This window comes from Orcinus orca, chromosome 2 (assembly GCF_937001465.1).
Source record: "Orcinus orca chromosome 2, mOrcOrc1.1, whole genome shotgun sequence".
Classification (NCBI taxonomy): Eukaryota; Metazoa; Chordata; class Mammalia; order Artiodactyla; family Delphinidae; genus Orcinus; species Orcinus orca.
This window is the reverse complement of record NC_064560.1, coordinates 15068429-15090508: the sequence shown is the minus strand read 5'-3', so window position 1 is coordinate 15090508 and position 22080 is coordinate 15068429. Positions and strand designations below refer to the sequence as shown.

At 36.4% G+C, this 22080-nt stretch overlaps 1 protein-coding gene across 1 annotated transcript in view; it reads left to right on the top strand.

The window, feature by feature from the left end:
* PLXDC2 (plexin domain containing 2) overlaps positions 1-22080 on the top strand; it is a 414157-nt gene that overhangs the window by 182650 nt on the left and 209427 nt on the right. Inside the window, exon 3 of the mRNA XM_004285697.4 lies at positions 14935-15081. Within this exon, the coding sequence (XP_004285745.1) occupies positions 14935-15081 (147 nt within the window). The remainder of the gene's footprint in view (positions 1-14934; positions 15082-22080) is intronic.

Sequence of the window (22080 nt, the reverse complement as noted above, 5' to 3'; positions counted from 1 at the left end):
GCCATTCAGTCTATGGTATTTCATCACGGCAGCCTGTGTGGACTAAGATACCTGGGAGGTGTGGAGAGACAATTTACTAAGTGACATTTTCTAAAAAGGGTCCTTATGAAGTTTCCAACACTTGAACACCTAACCTTCCAATCCGAACTTAGCTACTCTTTTCTTGATGAGAATCCTCTTCTTCCTCCATCATGTGACTGGCTGCGTGGATCCCCGCAATAGAAGTCTCATATTGTATGTTCTTTCCACCCATTTCCTCATAGCATATTTCTTAGTGAACCCATGATAGCTCATCACTTCAGGAAAAGTAGCCACTTCAGTTTACCAGAGTGTACACTTTCTCTGTCTTTATCCGTATGGACTCCCTGTTTGTGGTGCTGGAGAAATTCCTTAACCTCTTTTTTATATTCATGTTCATGGTCTATTATTTGTAAACAATATTTCCTTAATGGTCTAAAAGCTTTGGCCATAGTGTCTTGGAAACTGAATTGTATAGCTATATTCTTCAGATTTTGTGCATGTGGTTAGAATCACTCACAATTGCATACATCCTTCAGTAATCATTAATGTCTGATGAGACAATTAAACATCAATTAATGATACTTTTCTTCTTGTATACCAGGTAGCCTTGTTTAGAATGAGACGTCATATAAGGTAAATAGTGACCTAAGAGCTCTGACCCAAATGAATGAGTACATGCCAGAGACAGAGTGTAGAAGGGAAAGTTGGTGAAGAAGACAAAAAAATAATCTAGGTCTTTTCTGGAAAATTCAGATTGATCTCAGGTTATTTCTTACCCAAATAGCAAATTGTTTATCTAGTCACCAGTTACCTCAGGAGGTAGTTTTAAATATAGCTAAACTAAATATAGTTGAAATATGGTTAAAGATAGTCAAAATAATCTGAGATATTATAAAATGCATTTCTTATCCAAATACATGAAACTTATCCATAACATCCCCAACAGCCTTTGCTCAAAGTCTTCTAATGGGAATTTATCCTTTTTTAAGAGAGAAAATTTTGTTTTTGACATCTTAATTTATTAAACTGTTTTCTCATCCTTGCCTGAATGTTTCATCCCCAGAACATTCACAGATGAATCGTCCTTCTGACCTTTGGGCAAAGTCAATCCAGTTCCTCTTTGTCATCCAGTGGACTCTTCCCCATTCATTTCTCACATGACTTGACCTACAAGACCTCAACCATTTAGATCTTTCTCCTCTAGCCACATTTTATTTCACTTGTTATTAAAATGCTGAACTCACAGTTGTACTCAGCAGGAATTTGTCCTAAAGCTGTTATGTAGCAGAGTAGCAACTGTCCCTCAACTTACTATTGGGAAAATAGTATAAACTTTTTTAGACTTTATAAATGTATTTATAAATTGGTCAGGGAGAGACTGGCCTAGGAAGAACCTGGAGCCTGAGGCTCCAGTCCAAGCCCGGAGATCTCTGAAAGCCCTTTAAGGGAGTTTGCATTTCTCTGGGGCCCAATGCACTTCCTGGGTATTATTTGTACTAGGAACAGCTTGATCCCCAGAGGACCCTCAGAGGCTGCTTCCTGGAAAAAGGATTAGAAGATCAATAATATGTAAATAAACTCTGCCACCCACATCCCTGCTCTGAGGAGGTCACTGCGGGCTCTCTGTGCCTGCACAATAGCCCTTCAGCCACTCATAAGCAGCAGAGTGACCTTAGGGGTTCTTTAGAGCCCTGTACCAAGAAACAAATGTAAAGCACATGCAAATACTCTTGCTAGATTCATTATTGTCGCTTCCAGGGGAAGTGGGAGGGAGTTCGGCTTTGAAGATGGAAACCATGCAGCTTTCCTAGAGTCCTTGTGAGTACCTTATACTTTGTCAGAGTATGAGAAATACTCTAGGCTTTAGCTCAGCAGTTTTACGACCAATATTTTCGAGTCTTTAAAGATGTTCTAATCTACCTCCGAAGAGGAAGGGAAAAAGCACTGTGGCAGTGGCCTCTGGAAGTCAGATATCATAAAACCAAAATGGAAAAAAAAAGACTCAATGTTTTCATTCCTTTGCAAATTAATGGCACTTAAAAATATGCATTATCTACAAACCCTATCTTTTCAGAAAAAGAAAGCATTAACAAGAAATAGAACATGATATTAGAGTAAACGATAGGTGAATAACCAAATGTATCTTTTTAAAAATTCATCAAGTTATCTTTGTCTTTTTCACATTTTATTCTTTGAGAACCACTGTATTATGAATTCCTTACTGTGGATCTAACATTTTTGTCTCTATCATAAATGCTTTGAAAAGTATGCAAACAGATTATTTTTAGGTAGCCACTTTCCAAAACTCCTCTATTTAAAAGATTAACCAGCTAATGATTTTATTGCTTAATAAAATATTCTGGGGGAACCAATCACTTTCTGTTTTCAAGGCAATCTGTTGGTTTTTCTTCCTCGGCTTTAAAAAATATGCCTGTTATTCCTCTATATGTTTTGCAAACCATTGTTGGCATTTTTTGCAACAAAAACCTCTAGGCCATCATGAGTTATATAAAGTCTCCACTACATCAGGGGACCAAATTTGTATTGGATTTGGGGAACTATGCCCTACATAGTAGACTGCTTACTTATAAGTCATCAAGTCAACAAAGCCTAATGCAAAGACCTGGATTGAACTTTGGATTTTTTACTAGTTGTAACAGAACACTGATGTGTTGTTTATTCACACCTGTTCTCACTAGTCTGATTCATTGGAATGTTTATTACATTCTTTGCTCTCTGAGTGAACCTAAGAATTTTTTTCCCAGTCCCTTTCTCCACTGTCTCCTTAGTCTCTGGAATAATCATGTTCCATCCAGAGTAAAACCCAAAGATAACTTTGACATAAGCTCTCTTCATTTTTTTAACCCAGGTTGTTTTTTAATGTTTTAACCATTAAGCAATATTCTGTTCTGAATTTTATCTACAAATTAACTGAATTCAAAATATTAACTGGTGATTATTTCTAAGCAACGTTTATGCACAGTGTAGATCAGTGAAGAGAACTACTTGGATATCTAAGCCCAGGCAGAGGAAATCCATGAGCATATGGAAATTCTCTACTTATAGAAGTATCTGATATATGTAGACTTATAATGTAAGAACATTCAAGTAAGAGTTCCTGTCCTGGTTTCTTTTGAACTTTTCATTTGAGATACAAAAGTAAATCAAGTGGCCCTAGCGTTTGTTATTAATACAATCACTTAATGCCTGTCTCTCCCACTAGACTGTAAACAACATAAATGCAGGAATTGTGTCAGTTTTGTTTACTATATACTTTTTAAAACAAAAGTCTCCTGAATAAATGTTTTTAATGTCCTAATATCAAAGGGAAAGATATTTAATCTAAAAAGGCAGCTGGTTGATATTGGAGGCAAACACCTAGGAACAGAAGAAGGCTGCTTCTCTGTGAGTGTCCACCCAAGGCCCTCAAATGCCAAAGACAAGAGAGAACTGGTCACTTCAGTCACGTGTCTAATCTTGTCAAAGAAAAGAAAAAATTAAGTAAAGTGGTGTCATTTCAGGAAAATGGCTCAATTTGTGTTTTTTGTGTGGATCAGGTATAATGATTAAAAATGCATAATGTTAAACTTCCATAGCTAAATCTAATCTCTTTAAGTGCTGTAAGTGCTACTTACAATTAGTATTGTGTTTGGTATAGTATTGTGTTTGGTATAGTCACGTTCAGTTTACCAGTGCTTCGTTATCTGCACTGCGTGTTTATGCAAAGCCTGATGATTATGCTTGCAGACTGACTAATGATCTTTAAAACTGTGTTGATATCTCAAAGTGATTGATGCAGCACATTCATTGCATTTTTGAAGCTGCTTTATCTTGATACTTGTTTCAAAGCTAGTATACCAGGTGGGGGGGGGGGCAGGGGGAGGGGGACGATGACACATAAAATTGTATGTCAAATGAGTGCATCCAAAACCATGATATGAGGATTCCAAATTTATACTATTTGGGACATGTACAGATGCAACCTATGAAACATTCAAAAATTCTCCAGATCGCATATCCATTAAGGAATAGAAATCTGGACTCAGCCTTCTTTATTGAGATCGTCAACACTGGAACTTTAAGGATCATCATTTCCAAAACAGATGAAAGGCTATTTATTATTCCTACAGTTCTCTGGAATGTAAACCTTACTGTGTGTGCTTTGGAAAATACTAAGCTCAACATTTGAAAAAGTGAAATTCTTAAATTTTGGTAAACTCTCTAAGGATAAGTTGAATTTTTTTATATATTTCTAAAGCCTTGGTTTTGGTATGATCATATAGATATAGAACATGTTCAGTTACAAATTGGAAATTTCAGCTAATAGGTGATGTTTCCCAGATGTGTCTGCATGTTGGGATCACACTGCACCCAGCCCGGATCCTGATTTAACTGGTCTGGAGTATGATCTGGGCTGTGAAATTTATAAAAGATCTCCAATTGATTCTAATGTGCAGACAAGTTTGGGAACCACTGCTACAGTTCAAGGGCATTCATTAGCTCATGGCATTGTCCTCCATTGAGCGCTTATTCGAGTACTCAGTGAGAGAAAGATAGAAATACAGGTGTTACTTGAATATGGGAGGGCTTCTCAATTAACATCTGGTTACTCCTAAGGCCTTGTTCTGTGACCATTGGTATGCACTGTATCTGGAAACCAGTGATATTTATTTTCCTGTATTTGTTTGTTAGCATTTATGTAGATATGCTAAGTTCCACTTTAAAATGTTAACTGGCATAGCTACTTTCAACCATCTAGGCTGTCCAGTTATCCTGATTAAATGCTGCAGGCTCATTTTTGAGTGTTCTTCTCCCTCTTAAATAGTGGCAAGTCTTTTGGATTCTTCAGTCTTTCTCACAACAGCATCTTCCCTTTTGTTTTCCCTCTTAGTAACCTGGTTAAGCTGTTAGGATTTTGTTCTTGATTCTTTTATTCTTTTTTAAAAAATAATTAGTTAATTAATTTTTATTCTTTTACTCTTTATTCTTATGATAGCTTCCAAACCAATGTATGATTCTAATCACTCCCTTCTCCAGTCCATCCTATTTTCTAGATTGTTCCGTCTAAGTCTACACTTAATCCATTACTTCCAAGGCTCTCATTTTACACAGAATCAAATTCAGACTTTCCAGATTGATGTTCAAAGGTTTGTGCAATCAAAATTCTACATATCTAAGTGCACTCACTTCACATTACTCCCCTATATGTGTCTGTTGTTCTAGTTATTTTCTGTAATCTTATTAGTATTTTTCTGCTCATTCCCCTGGGTTCAGACCAGTCCCTCTGAGCAAAATCGCCCTCTCAATTCATTCCTCAAGGCCCAGATTAAATATCATGACTTCTATGAGCCCTATATTTTATCACTAAAACTGAATGAGATTTTTTCCTCCTGAGGAGGCTTATGAAACTGAAGCTGCCATTGGTACAGCCTTTATCTTATGCTGGTCTGGAGCAGAGAGATTTGAGTACCTGCACTATGTCACTCTGTTGCAGGTTTCTGGAGAGCAAGGACTATATCATAAACATCTTTTACCCTTCACAGCCATCAGCTGAAGACCTCCACATACATAATCAGTGCATCATAAATACTTGTTAGCTTGTATGAGTGATATCTGAAAGAAATGGTTGTAAATAAATAGGCTGTTTTATAGCATCTTCCTACATTAGACTACGTTCACTTGAAAATTTGACCTCCAGGCATTTTTCTTACACTTTCCAGCTAGTTCTTAGGAAAGTGAGAAGCTCATAACATTGATTTTCCCTTGTGTGATTTTGTAGGACAGAAGCAAAAAAAGGAAAGCATGCTTCTCAGACTGCACTGAAATAAAATCTCTCCTAAGCTATCTTGTAATTTTATTGCAAGATATAAATACCAGCTTTATAGATCTGAGAGGGAATCTTTCTTCAAAGTCAGCAAAACCATATTATGAAAATATTTGTTTGACTCTAGAATTGGTAACTTTAAAACAAAACTTCAACAGATTGTGCTTTTCTTTTTGCTTCTTTATTTTTAATGGCTCATGAAACTATTGCAGCCTCTCTCCCTTTGTTCTGCCCTTGTTTGACCTGTACATCAGCTACCTAAAGTTAAGCGAGTTGGCAACAAGATTTTCCTTCTTCTAATATGTGGTCCTGGAAGAATTTATCATTTGAAATGGGCTTTTAAAATTCTTATTTAGAAAACAATAGGAAGATTTACATTGTTAAAAGTACCTCTGTACTTTTACATTTACATAGTACTAGTACTATGCTAAATGAAAGCAACTACAGATTTTTTTTTTTAATTGAATCTACCCACAGGTATTGTCAAAATGGTCTCTCAACTGAAGTGGAAATGATACAGTATCTCCTAGAGGGGTCAAAGTAACTGTTTATTTATACTTAGCAAAACAGCTCAACCACTCAGGCATAGAAAATTTGCATGGCATGACGGGTTAAAAATGGCCCCTACAGCTTATCCCATGAAGAGGTAGGATCTATCTTCTCACCTCTTGAACCCAGGACATGCTTGGTAACTTGTTCTGATCAAATGATGAGATGGAAGTCAAATTAAACACCTTCTAAGCAATGCCTCCAGACACTTGCGGCTTCCGCTCTTACTTGCTTGGATTCTATCAGCTTGGGAATAAGCCCAATCTGGTCTCCTTGGGAATGAGATGTCACAATGAGAGAGAGAACCTAAACATGTGGCCAAGTCCATGTGGAACCAGCCAGTCCCCAGCCGACATGAGAAGTGGCCACAAACCATCAGTGATCCCAACTGACACCGTGTAGGACAGAAGCAATGCCCAGCTGCACCCGGTCCTAAACAAATGAATGGTTGTTTCAGGCCACCAAGTTTGGGAGTTGTTTGTTACCCAGCAATAACCACTGATAGAGGTGGCATGAGGGGTTTTGTAATAGGGCATGGAAATTTCAAGAATAATAAACTGAATAGTGAATAAAATATATTTATAAATAAATTGGATTGCTTTGTGTGTGAGTTTTTACTTCTTCCTTGCTGTTAAGAAGAATCTACCACTGTAACATCTTTTCTAGGAGGTAATAAAGCCGAAGTAATAAATAGCTTGAAAAATATAAAGAAGGTCTAAAACTTACAAATCTGTATATTGAGTATCTATCATGTACCAATGTTTACTATCTAGAATACAGCAGTGAACCCAATAGAGGGAGAGATATTTTAAACGGGGAGCAGGGGGAGGCAATAATTTTTTTTAAAGTCCAATGATAAAAGTTACAAAGGAAATTAAAGCAGGCTAAGAAATAAAGCATGACAGAATAGGGGAGGATCATTCCAGGTGCATAAAAGAGCAGGTGAACAGTATGGTGTCGGCACATAGCGTACTTGTGGGAAACCAGGAGAGCTAGTAGGGCTGGTGTGGCATGTGACGGGGAGGACGAAATGGAAGGGGTGGCTGTGTCAAGCCCGGTGTTTGTGGGAACAGTAACAGTTACCTTTGAAATGAGATTGACCAGTTCATAGAGGGAAATTACCCAACTTTTCCACAAATGTTGGTTGTGCGAAAATTGTCAACTGAGTTATAATTTTTAGAAGTTGCTCCAGAGTAAAATTTTTCATAATTCTTGTAAAATTATAAATATCTCAATTTTTTTTCTAAGAGATAGGCCAAGATAGAGAACTGTATGGATTTTCAAAAAGCCCTCCTATATTAGAAAGCTTGAATGGCAATTTTGATTAGCACTAGAGAATGACATGTATTTTCAAAGGCAATAAATCTAGGGCTTCTTACAAATCCAAACTTAATAAAGGAACTATCTGTATGTGCTATGGACTGAATTCTGTCTTCCCTAAATCCATATGTTGAAGCCCTAACCCCCATGTGGTTATATTTGGAGATGGGGCCTTTAGGAGGTAATTAAGATTTAATGAGGTTGTAAGGGTGGGGCCCTATGGGATTGGTATCCTTGTAAGAGGATGGGAAGACACTAAAGAACTTTCTCTTGGCCCTTTGAGGACATAGTGAGAAGGCAACCATCTACAAGCCAGGAAGAGAGCTTTCACAAAAACCAAATCTACCAGAACCTTGATCTTAGGCTTCCCAGATTCCAAAACTGTGAGAAATAAATTTTTGTTTTTTAAGCCACTCAGTCTCTGGTCTTTTGTTATGGCAGCCTGAACAGACTAAGACAGTATGTTTATAGTGTCCAAGTTCCTGCCCCATCATGAATGCTACATCTAAAATAGAAATGTCCATATAAATTATGATTGTCTTTTCTGATTATCAGAATGTTTTGTGGTCCCTCATACCATTGTTGTTTCTTTCTAGTTGATTGGAAAAATACACCAAGAATTATAGAGAAATTCAGTAACTGTAAAATGATCACACATTTTATGCATCACAATATATCATGCATTTGAAAAATAATGCACACAAATACAAGACCTGTGATTTTTTTTAGTTTGCACAGATAATGCATAGTGTTCCCAGGGATTCGTACACTCCCTGCAACAAGTGTGTTAATTTGCCTCTAGTCTTGGGGCCAATCTACAACTTACCAACAAGGATGATTAAGTACCTATTGAAATGGTACTATGCTATACAGTTACTAAAACTAGCTACCTGTGTTGGTTCTTCAAACTGCACACTTATATTTTTTTTGGTGGGTATCACTTAAATAATGCAAAGTCTTCTGACTCACTCACCCCTAGCAGTTTCTTCCCATTCGCCTGTGGCTTTAGAATCTCAGAACCTTAGCTGAAAGGAATTTTAAGAGACACCTAGTTGAATTCCTTATCTAAAGTCCAAAATTTACAGTGACTATTTAGAGGCAGAAGCTGTACTTCAACCCAAATATCCTTTGAGCTATGTTATTGTAATGCTAATTTTGAGCTTTTTAATAGAAATTTCATAGATATTTTTAAACTTTTTTCATGCATGCATTTTTTCCCTAGGTTTTTGGAGCCTTCAGAGATCCCTTGTAAGTTGGCAGCACACCTCTTTAGCAACCACTGTATGATTGGCCATCACTTGCTTGTATTTGTAAAAGATAAATTGAGATGTTAATTCACTCAACACTGCCCAGATTCTCTCTCTGGCCTGTGCTTTTTCACCACTGTAAAACTGGAAATACTCTCGCAGGTTTATTCTTGAAAAGGTTAAAAGTTTCTACCAGGAGCAAATTAAAGTATACTGGATAAAATATATCCAGGTAGAAAATACTATTTGTGTCATTTAATAAATGAATCAACACAAACACATACCAACACATTCCAAAATGCCTGGAGATGTAGGCAATCACTTAATTGAATTATAGACCTTTGATTTTGTCATTATTTTGAAAGATCATAAATGTGTTATGCTTCCTTGGCCATACAATTTACCTCTCTCTGCATAGCATGAGAGATGATCTCATCTAAGAGAAACAGTTACTGGGAAAATGAAAACTGTTTTATGATGGAAATATTGCTGGAATCCCATATTTTATATGTCACATAGTAATCTGACCTCATGATAAATTCACCCACACACTCACACACACACACCAGTTAATCCTACATTCTTGGGTGTCACTTAACTAAATTCTTGTGAAGAACTGATAAAATAAATAATACCGGGCTTCCCTGGCGGCGCAGTGGTTGAGAGTCTGCCTGCCGATGCAGGGGACACAGGTTCGTTCCCCAGTCTGGGAAGATCCCACATGCCGCGGAGCGGCTAGGCCCGTGAGCCATGGCTGCTGAGCCTGCGTGTCCGGAGCCTGTGCTCCGCAACAGGAGAGGCCACAGCAGTGAGAGGCCCGTGTACCGCAAAAAAAAATAAAATAAAAAAATAAATAATACCTACCAAAGAGTCATGGACAAGATATTGCTAGGGGGATAGACCATGCTGCAAATAGATCAAGTAGGTAAAAATCCTTAAAGAAATAGCAGAGGCATCTGTGAGAAACTGAAGATACGTAAAAGATATGCATAATGAGAATTGGTGCAGTAATCTGATATAATCAATAGGAGATAGAGGAATTGATTTTAATTCTTCTGACACCATAACAGTAAATTTAATTGTATCCCATGTAATTGTTCTGAGTGTCTGAAGAGGGTATTGCTGTAGTACTTGCTGATGTATATTGAAGGCTATTTGAAGATAATATGTAATTGCTCCTATCGTGCTGAAATTGTGTGGGACTAATTTAATAATCCTTTATATTCTGTTCATATGCTTTTCAAATGTGCTTAAATATGTTGGTCGAATTTCATTTTTCGGTAACCCAGTGAAAGAAAGCTAAATACTCTCATTGGCTTTTTATTAACAGAGACACTCATATGACCTATCTTCCACATTCCCTGTAGGTCACCTCCTTCTAATGCAGTTGAGAAAAGTATTGCCAGCTCACTTTTTCTCCTTTTGTTATTTGATCATGTCCTTTGGTTTCTTATATCAACATGATTTTTTTAGATCACTATTTTTTAACTCTTTGTTTTTGAGTAGTTCTATATATACAAGTAATATTTTTAAATAGCTTTACCTTTAATTGTACTGTATGGCCCTTGTGAAATCATTTATATAAGAATGTAACATATTTGGTTACATTACATTATATTACATATATTAATACCTGGCAAGAACCATTCAAATTATAATATTTCTTTATTTATTATAAAACTATCTTTGAAAGGTGACTGATTGATTAAATGCTGAATAACTTTACCTGAGAACTTTGACTATGTTTTATATATCCATATATTTCAAATGACTAGCACAGTGATGTTCATACAATATATTCTTGATTTTTAAAAAAAAATTCTTAATGAAATGAATTTAGAGTTCAAATGCTATTACTACATAGGCAATGTGAGGCATCCATAAGAATTATTCAACATAAAATCAACTTAACACCCATGATAGAAGAGAAGACAACCTTTGGGTTAGAAATTGTGTAAACTGATTGTTGCAGAATGGTTAGGCTACAGTTACAAAGACTTTTTCTCTGTGTTTTTGGTGTATGTCCTCTGTTTACAGCTGTACATTTCCAGACATGTTTGAAAAGCATGGATTTATGGGATTTATAGCTACCTATTGTGCCATCTACTTTCAGTAACAGTTGGTTTCCTAAATGAATTGGCAAGTAGGCATATCACAGTGTTTTGTTTTATTTTTTATGATGTTATAAATAGTTTGCAAGAAAAAAAAAAGAAAGAAGAGTTTGCTTCTGAGCAGAATAGGAAAATCTTTATGCCTGAAGTGGCTTTTGGCAAAGCTTTAAGAACCATTACTCCTATAAAGGACAAGATATGGTTTGAATAATTTAGTAGTGCTAAGATGTCATATTTTTGAGACATCTATTTTATGGCTTTCCTGAATAACTGAGCCAAACACCTCTCCCAGGAATTTAACAACTTTTGTCTTTAAATTCCTAGGTAAACAATAAATTGTCTTCCTCTTTGAATAAAAGTTGCCATGACAACTTGGCAAGCTTGGGCTATAGAAGTCAAACACTAAGAAGTCAAAAAGCTTTAACTGTCAGTATTTTCAAAGATTTTATGTTGTTTTGAGAAGCTCTGATTTAAGTGAAAATGAAGGTGTATGTTCACATAGCCATATCAATAATTGTAATTACTGATTACTGATAAAAAATGTATATTTTTGCAGCAAATCCATTGTTTAGCATAACAACACTCTTATTCTTTATGTTAACTTCAAGACTGTGTCTTGATTAATTACAGGGATTTAGGGGTTAAGGGAAATACCAAAGTCATTTTAGATATGTTGATTGCAACTATTATACTGAGCTCTATACTGAAAGTTTGTGATATTAAAGAAAATATCTATCTGGCAATCGTATAAGAATTTGGCAGCATCATAAAATCTATTACATAATTCATCTAAAGATTACATCTCTGACCTCAGTGTTGCTGAACTCTTTATAAAATACTAGCAATAGGGGAAAAGATTAAATTTTTAATTTAAACTCATTGAATATTTTCTTCAAAACCACCCTTTTGTACCATTCACTGAAAAATCAAATGAATTGTTGTTGTTTGTTATTTAGACTTGATGATTTCTGGCAGGTTAAATACAAGTTTTCATTCCTTCTGTGTGATTTGCTAGACTACCAGATGCGAATGGGAGATGTTTGTTATCTAGATCTATAAATCTGCAGATAAGATTGTCTTATTCAACATTGCTGAAGTCTCTTTTCGTGAAAGTTAAGGAAACTTGTTTGTCAGTTAGGGTTCTTTTGGTTGATAATAACTCAACTCAAGGTGTTTTAACAATAGAAGAGATTTAATGGTTCATCTAAGTGGTTGAACAAGCCCAGGAGTTGGTGCACTTAGATATACTTGGTCAGGGATCTGGCTTTTTCTTTGCATTGCTTATGGTTCTGTCCTTATCTATGTTTGCTTTATCTTCAGGCAGGATTCCCTCTTGGTAGAAAATGGTGGCAGTAGTTCCAAGTCTCATATTTACACATCTCAGCAATCAGAATCAGGGAAATTATCTCCTCTCTACCTAATCTCCAAGATGTCTCACTATTTGGTCCTTCTTAGGTTATGTGCTCATCATGCCCACCAACCATTGTTGCCAGTGGAGTGACACCTGTAGAATGGCTTGTGCCCAGTGTCAAGGAGGGTACTTACCACTGAAAGCTTCCAGTGGAGAAGCACCAGACAATGAGAAGGAGTTGAAGGCACAACCACAATGCTTGTTACTCTCCTAGAACCCAAGCAATCAGTGTCGTCATGTTCTGGAAGGGAGGGCTGGAAAATCATTAGGATAGAAGCTCTCTTGAGTTTCATAGAATCTTATTCCTACTCCTTTTTTTGTATCTCCTTTTTTCTTTTTTCTCTGCAGAACTTTCTTATCTTTCATCGTGGGTATACTTGTACATGATACCTAGAGTTTAATTGGAGATATAGGATTTTTATTTTTTTAAAAATTTACTGTTAACATTTAATCAACATCTTTTCTCAAGATGTACATTTGGGGTCATATTTTTTCTTTTAGTCATGAAGCAAAATCTATTTAGAATATTGCTTAGAATATTCCTTTCCTTCATGTAGTCTTATGGGTATGTGTATATATATATATATATATATATATGATGACTTGTGAAAAGGTACATGGTATTCTTATTTTGACTGGATTTCAAGAATAGTTATATTTTATTTAATTAGCACTTAAGTAATAAATGCATTAGATGAAATTCCATCCAAAAATTTATTATTCAAATCATAGGCCCTCTATTCACTAAACATTAATCTTACATATACCTGAATATTTTTAAATGCATTCTGTTTAGTGACTTCTCAAACTGATAAGCACATTTACATTTCATAATAAAACAAACAACAAAAAAAACTAATTGTGATTCAAATTAGTCAAGAATCATGTGATTTTTCTAGGTGTTCCTCAGCAAAATTGCTTTTTAAAACATTTAAATCTCTTCATTGAGTGAGAAACCTGAAAAATAAAGGTTTTGTGACAGGTACCATGTTGATATCAATAATGAGAATTTAAATAAAAGTAGAATTTAACAACCCAAATTATGGGAGAAAGATGTATTATCTCAATTTCTAGGACCGTTAAATGAAAGCAACGCCTAATATAACCCTAGTTTAAAAGGAGACGTTTGAATTTGTTGTCACTCAATAGTAATTACAGTTGAGGCTTTCAGAAAATACTAGTTCCAAAAGTGACATTTTTTGTTTGGGCAGCAGCAATCAGAGAGAGCCCTAACATTACTGTTTTAGAAAAGACTATTGTACACAGATTGTTCATTTGCCTTTAAGTTTTGTCAATATAACAGTTTATTTTAAAGAGGCTTATTACTTTTATATTTTTAAAATCTAATTCACTTTCCTTAGAGGTTATTTAACTCATTTGGCTATTTTGAAGAATACTAACACTTCTAATTTCAATGGAATCATTTTTGTTTGTTTGTTCTTTTATGAATTTTAGGAACACCTTTGTTCTTTTTTTACTTTTGAGGGCTTTTTTCTTCTTTTTAATGAAACTCTGTGTAACTCTAAATTATATAAGTTTGATATATAATGATTTAAATACTTCTCGTAAAAAGGGGGTGAGAAGGAAGAAAAAACATTTTTTGATCCTAGGACAATAAAGGTATTACAAAAATGTAACTGATGTGAAAAAACATCCATTAAATGTTGCACTCTGAATTCACCTGAAAAAGAAAAAAAATGCTACAAGTAGATTCATCTTAGAGGTATTATTTTAAATGGCAGTCAGTGTCAACACAAAGCTTATAACAAGAACCACGTATGATTACCTCTATCTTTGCTTGGCACAGTTCTGACACACTCTCATTTTTAGGGTAAAAAAAGAATATTTACACAACTCTAGGGAAAAAGCAAAATAAACTGATAAAATGGAGAAATTTCAAGAAACCATAGTCAAAAGTAAAATATACTTTTTTACCTTCTAAAATAGAAATTAGAATGCTTTAGACAAATTTTGCTAATACTGAGTAGTCACTGAAAAAAATTAATGCTTCTCTTTTTTCCCTCCCTTTATTGAGATATAATTGATATGTAACATTGTGTAAGTTTAAGGAGTACAACACGTTGATTTGATACACTTATATACTGTAAAAGCTAGCCACCATAGCATCAGTTAACATCTCCATCACGTCACATTATTATCATTTCATTTTTGTGGTGAGAACATTTAAGATCTATAAGATTCCCCAGAACTTAATCGTCTTATAACTGGAAGTGTATACCTTTTGACCAACATCTCCCCATTTCACCCCCTTCCAGCCCCTGGTCACCACCATTCTAATCTGTTTCCATGAGTTTGGCTTTTTTAGATTCCACATGTAAGGGGTGTCACTCGGTATTTACCTTTCTCTGACTTATTTCACTTAGCACAATACCCTCAAGGTCCATCTGTACTGTCCGTGTCCTTGATGTGCATTATTCTTTATTATTATAGGAGGACACAGATCATAATTACTATATATCTCGGATATATGGTCCATCTGATTCTGCCAGCCGGGATTTGTGGGTGAACATAGACCAAATGGAAAAGGACAAAGTGAAGATTCATGGAATACTGTCCAATACTCATCGACAAGCTGCAGTAAGTGCTTTGACATTTTGAGTTTCTTTTTCTTCCTCTGTAAAAAAAAAAATTTGCTTTAATTGACATATTAACATTGTTGTGATCACTTTTCAAGTATATTAGTTCTGCAATTGCAGTTTAGATTAATAATTCATGTAAGATGTTATAGAAAATGATAAAGAATTACTTTGAGAAGCCACCATTAATTTAACCATTAATTAATTAATTAACCATTAATTTCTCCAGTAAGTATGATGAGTTGCATATTCAATTTAAAGTTGTGGTTTACCTTGGATGACTTTCAGTTTTCATTTAATTAGAGAACATGCATGTAATCCATGCATTTAGAGAACATTTTTTAAAAATTACATTAATTTGCTATCTTCCATTTTACATGAGTTTATTACCCTTGGTCTGAAAAAGATTTAACCAGAAACATTCACAATTCAGTAACACATGTAGACCAAATTATGGATTTATGTGAAGAAATTTCATATAAAAGAAAATAATTATGTGAAGAAATTTAATATAAAGAAAATAATTAAATCTAGAAGACTGCAAACATATTTTAAGTCTGAGCTTAAATCATTTACCAGTGGTGGTTCCTTAAACAAACAATTAACTATTCTGAGGCACAGTTTCTGAATCTATATATAGTGGGGATGACAGGAGATATGAATACAAACCTCACTTAGCTTACATGGTCACTGATACCGTGTTCTGTGTGTCAGGTTGAATGCTTTCATGGATTAGCTTTTTCAATCTTCACAACAATTCTATGATTTAAATATTATAACCACCTAGGTATTGAAGATAAGAGAACTTAATCTTGGAAAAATCAGCCTAAGCGTCTCCTGCTAGTAAGTTCTGTGACTCAGGTGTTAACCTTGGCAGTCAATTCCCCATTCAAAATGCATGTGTAAAAGTTATCACACTTGGTTCACAGAATGTTCTTTGATAATCACTTTATCAAGATGATGCCTGATTTAACATTTTAAAAGTTATTTGGTTTTGTTGCCGTGGATTATAGTGGTGATCTTACTATCAGTGAAGCCATGTCTTGTTCAGTTTATCATGACATAAAGAGAAAACAAAATAACTTGAACATTTCAAGGGCTATTGCCACTATTGATACAAAGATAGAACTAATAGAGTAATGGCCAATCTGATTTAAAGAGGCATTGATTTGATAAATGTAAAATATCAAAAATTTTGGCCAATAGCCTTCATTGTATATATGTAGATGTTCCTGTGTCAGGAGATTGACTTCTAACAATTAAAATGGAAATGAATTATAATTCACCATGATGATTCATTGAGGCTGAGAAGCAAATGAAGCAGCCACCTCCCCTTGATGAATTCCATCATCCCTTTTCTTTTCCATATTCAAGCAGTCTCAGAGAAGACGACAGATTCAGAAATGATTCACTGTCTGGCTTAGAACAGATCTTCAAAAGAAGAGAAAATGAGAAAGATTAGATTAGGACCATGTTTTTTCAGGAATGTATTGCATTTGACAATTTTCCCACTATATTGCAGTCCCTAATAGTGTAAAATATACTTTGTAAGAGTTTGAACGTTCGCGTATCCCCATTGAGATTCCATGAAGTGGCCCAGTTCTGGTGTCGGCCACTGTGGGTGATATCTGTAAGCAGAGAAAGAAGTTCATCAGTTAAAATATTAGCTGATTTCTTCTTACACTTGCTCTTGTGCTCTCCCAAAGGGGAGGCAGTTCATGTGTCCTGCCTTTCCTCAAAGAAGGTTGGTTTCTCTTTGGAAAAGGGTTTGCTTGGCTGCCTTGTAACAGCTCTCTGATAGTCTCAAGAAATATTATGATGATATAAAGATCCATTTTTTTATAATTGGGATTCTGAGAGTGACATTGTTTGTTGCTTTCAACACCAAAGTTTGGCTTAAAACAAATGGAAAGACTTGAGCTTGAGCTTGTAACTTATCTGGTGCTCCATGCATTGATTTTTAAATATATATCACTGATAGAAACCTTTATTTAGCTACTCTGCACTGGTTTTCCATGAGAATCTAAGCCATTGTCAAGTATTTCTTAGTGTTAGAAATTGGTCCTGTACCCACTTTCTCTATCACCACCAACAGAACATACATACACACACACACACAAGCGCTCACAGGTACACAATTTCCATTTACAACAATAGAATTGATAATATTACTTAGTTACTTATTTTTGGAAAAATTTGCCACTTGGACTCCTTCATTTAAGGAGTTTTATACCTTGGAACTTATAAATTTACTTAGTAGAATATTTTATAAAAATTTTGTACATTCTTTCATAAGTATGATTGTTGAATATTAGTTTGAAGATTTCCAAATTGTCGAGAGTGATCCATTTTTTAATATTTCTTCCATTGGCCTCCCCATCTTTCCAATCCTGCCTTGTTCTCTTGGCTCCATTTCTATTATGCCACCCTTGGAGTAGAACCAGGTTTTAGAGGTGATGACAGAATTGTAGTGTTAAGGTATTGTTATGGCCAGGGGCTCAACGATGCCCACATACACCCTCTTCCTCCTGGCCCTCTCCACACACACAGCATAGGCACCCAGCCACAGCTACCCTCCCCCCTGTGATAACTACTGAGAGGCTTAACCCCAAGGGATAATGGCAAACGGGAAACAATGATTCACTTCACTGATTAGGTTCCCTGAAATCATAATCATCAAAATCCTTGATGCAAAGCTCTCTGGTAGTTTGGCTGGACACAGGATTTAACTTTAAGCCCGAAGGGAAGAGGGGGGGGTTCTTAAATCTTACCACCAACTGATGTAATTTGCATACCCAAGGGCATCCTTTCTGTCAACAAATTAGACAAAAAAGAGAATAGAAAGATATAGCCTAGGATAAGACTCAGGGGGCAGTCGGTTAACTAACCCAGACCTGGGCAAACAGGAAAGGAAGTGAGAAAGCTGAAGATTGGATTTCCTGAAGATATAGTTTCCCTCCCCTTTCCCAGCTGAATGGGTCAGAGGAAGATATGGGAGTGTCTGACCTGGAAACATAATTTTTTAAAGAAATATTTTCCCCTTCACCACCTTCATTTGTAAATGTGGTCCAAACAGTATTTTGGAATCTTAGATTAATTTTCTAGAAAAGGAGGAATGTGGAAATAGAGTAAGAGTTTTCCCTTTTCTCCCATCCACAATAATAATACTGTGAGAGCAGAGCAAAACTTAGTCATTTAATTCACATTTTTCACATGCCGAAACACACTGAGTTCTCTTTCCTTTTATAATGTAAAGTAAAATGATTAGTATTTATATTATACACACACACACACACACACACACACACACACATGTATATGGTAATTTGATTACATGTTCCTTCAGATCTCCCCGTTGTCCTTTTTGTTTAAATCTTTCCATTGTTCTTTTTAGTTTAAATAACATTTCTTAAATCATATTTGCAGTAAAAACAGATGTTAAAACCTAGTTTTACAGTTGGACACATCAAAGGAAGGAGCATGTCTTCATAAAGAAAAGTGAAAATTTTGTATGATTCCCTATCATATGACAAGCAAAGAGCCAAGCCCCTTACATTCAAATACTGGTACTTATTTGGGTTTTTTTGTTCCTTCTTCAAAGTCCTCAGTTATCAGGTTGCAGATCTAGAAGTTTCTAACTACAAACCTAGGAACCAGTCCAGACTTATTTTTCCTTCTATGAGGACCTTCAAATGCCACAATTTTGAGATTTTCTTATGTACTGTTAGATCCATATATTTTAGTTTATTGCTGGACACACAGTTTGATTCAACAACCAGACAAATTAGAATTATTTTATCTTTTGAAACCACAGTTTATGAAATTCTTATTCACAACTTCTGGAGAAGTATCTCTGTCCCAGTAGGAGTCTGGGGTTATAGAAGTTGTGAGACCTTGGCTCCAAAATTCATTTTCTCAGATTCTGGCCTCTTGGACCTCAATTTTATAACCTGAAATGAAGGGAAAAATGCCTGCCTTGACAACCTTCCAGTGCTACTTCAAGAATAAAAATGGGGCTTCCCTGGTCCGCCTGCCAATGCAGGGACACGGGTTTGAGCCCTGGTCTGGGAAGATCCCACATGCTGCGGAGCAGCTAAGCCTGTGCACAACTACTGAGCCCATGCACCACAACTACTGAAGCCCACACGCCTAGAGCCCGTGCTCCACAGCAAGAGAAGCCACCTCAATGAGAAGCCCACGCAGCACAACGAAGAGTAGCCCTCGGGCTTCCCTGGTGGCGCAGTGGTTAAGAATCCACCTGCCAATGCAGGGGACATGGGTTCGAGCCCTGGTCCGGGAAGATCCCACATGCCGCGGAGCAACTAAGCCCGTGCGCCACAACTACTGAGCCTGTGCTCTAGAGCCCGCGAGCCACAACTACTGAGCCCACGTGCCACAACTATTGAAGCCTGTGCGCCTAGAGCCCACAACAAGAGAAGCCACCGCAGTGAGAGGGCCACACACCACAACGAAGAGTAGCCCCCGCTCGCCACAACCAGAGAAAGCCCGCGTGCAGCAACGAAGAACCAACACAGCCAAAAATAAATAAATACATACATTAAAAAAAAAAAGAGTAGCCCCCGCTCACCGCAGATAGAGAAAGCCCGCACACAGCAATGAAGACCCAAAGCAGCCAAAAATAAATAAATTTTAAATAAAGAAAAAGAATAAAAATGAGATATGAAAGGATGCTGAAAATAACAATGAGGTAGTAAGGCATTGTTTTTTGAGAGTCCTAATAAAAAATAGTAACCCCCAAGTAAGTTAATTCCTAAGTAATCTCTAAGAGTCTCTTTCTACAGATATATATCTATATATCTATATAATATCTCTATATAATTTTCTGCCAAGAAATTGCCAGTCTGCTTTTTGCCAGACATAAACATACCCTGACTTTAAAAAAAAATTTTTTTTAAATTATCTTTCTATATGTTAGTAAGAAGATTGATTCTTTGTATAAGAAACACTAGCAAAATGAAGTGCTGCTCTCCTATGTCTCCGTCATAGAGCAGGTAAGGTTTTTGATGAAACTGGTATAGTTTTTGATGGTGGACTGTTTTAAAATTTAAAAATTGGACTGTTGTCTGTGGGGATCCTCAGACTACTCAAATAGATACAGAAAACTTCATTAAACAAAAATTAGGCTTTCTGGAGGTATTTTCTTTTTTCCAAGGAAAATAGCATCATTTTGACTAGCATTTCCATTGCTCTTACATTTCCATAATGTTGGTGTTGGGAGAGCTATATCTGGATGCCTGTGGTGACTTTAGTCAACTGTTTTCTCATATTGCACCATTTCATTTTTTCCGCGCATCAGAAAACCTGTTGATAAGTGATTATTTTTCTAAACGATTAACTCAAAAGGCAATTTAATTTGCTATCTCTATTAGGCTATTATTCAGACCACATATTTTTGCCTTAGTCCTGTTTGCAGTGTCTAACAATACGTTGCTTTTATTTATTTTTATTTTTGACTGGTTGAATAAACTTGTTGCATTCTGTCTTGTGAGTTGTTTCATTTCAAGTAAGACATACACAGTTCATCAACCTGGCCTCACTTGTCTTCATATACAGGATTTCCCTCTAGTTTAATAACAGACTGGGATGAGTTGTGTCTGCATGTGCCTACCTTAATTTTGGTTTAATTAATTCATTTTACTATTATTATCATACTGAAATCATTTATCAACTTTGAGAATATCTGTCGTGAACAAAGTATTATTTGAGGGCCTTTTATGGAAAAGAAAGGCCTTCTTTTGTTCCATTCCATAAAATCAATATGAGCTCTGAGTAACCGAGCTCCTCTGCATGCCAGGCATGTAAGCTGGTCCACTTCCCTCCAAGTGGACAAGTAAGGATGTAGTCCCTCTTCCACCGATGGCGTTAATGACACAGGTTGAACATTCCCATCTAATATTTTAGACATGGAAGGGACTTTGGAAATTCTGCAAGATAGTGGCCTTGTGAAGTACAGTGTTCAATTTTTATGCAGATTACAAACCTTAGTTTTCCAAAGCAAGAACATACCTTCTTTTTAAAAATCATACTTGAATTCATCATATTTCAGTTCAATTTAATCTCATTTCTCCAATATTGTATCTTTAGTAGGGGACAGGCACCATTCTTTATATAAAGTTAGAGTCATAGGAAGTAATCATACATTCTCTGTTACCAATGATGGCTGTAAAAAAGTCCTAGATAGATAAATATCTACTCGGTTTTTTTTTTTGGCTGCATTGGGTCTTCGTTGCTGTGCACAGGCTTTCCCTAGTTGCGGCGAGCAGCTATTCTTCGTTGCCGTACGCACGGGCTTCTCATTGCCGTGGCTTCTGTTGTTGCAGAGCACGGGCTCTAAGCGCAGGGGCTTCAGTAGTTGTGGTGCACGGGCTTAGTTGCCCTGCGACATGTGGGATCTTCCTGGACCAGATATCGAACCCGTGTCCCCTGCATTGGCAGGCGGATTCTTAACCACTGCACCACCAGGGAAGTCCTCTACTCATCATTTTAAAGTCACAAGTGAGATGAATACTTAAGGTTTCTGTGAAACCCTCTTGGAAGGTTTCACATTAATCTTTTATAATTGTAACAGCTGCTAAAAAGGGACCCTGAAGCCAGGCAGCCATATCTCAGGTGGAATGAATAAATCCATTTACTCCTGTCTTTCATCCTAGATTCTCTTCTCAGACCTGTTTTTTGTTTGTTTGTTTGTTTTTGCGGTACACGGGCCTCTCACTGTTGTGGCCTCTCCCATTGCGGAGCACAGGCTCCAGACACGCAGGCTCAGCAGCCATGGCTCACGGGCCCAGCCGCTCCGCGGCATGTGGGATCTTCCCGGACCGGGGCATGAACCCGTGTCCCCTGCATCGGCAGGCGGACTCTCAACCACTGCGCCACCAGGGAAGCCTCAGACCTGTTTTTAATCATCCTTTCCGAGATCTCTCTAGGACCCCATGAAGACTTAACAAGGGTTAATTTTAGATAACATGAGTGTAAAACATAT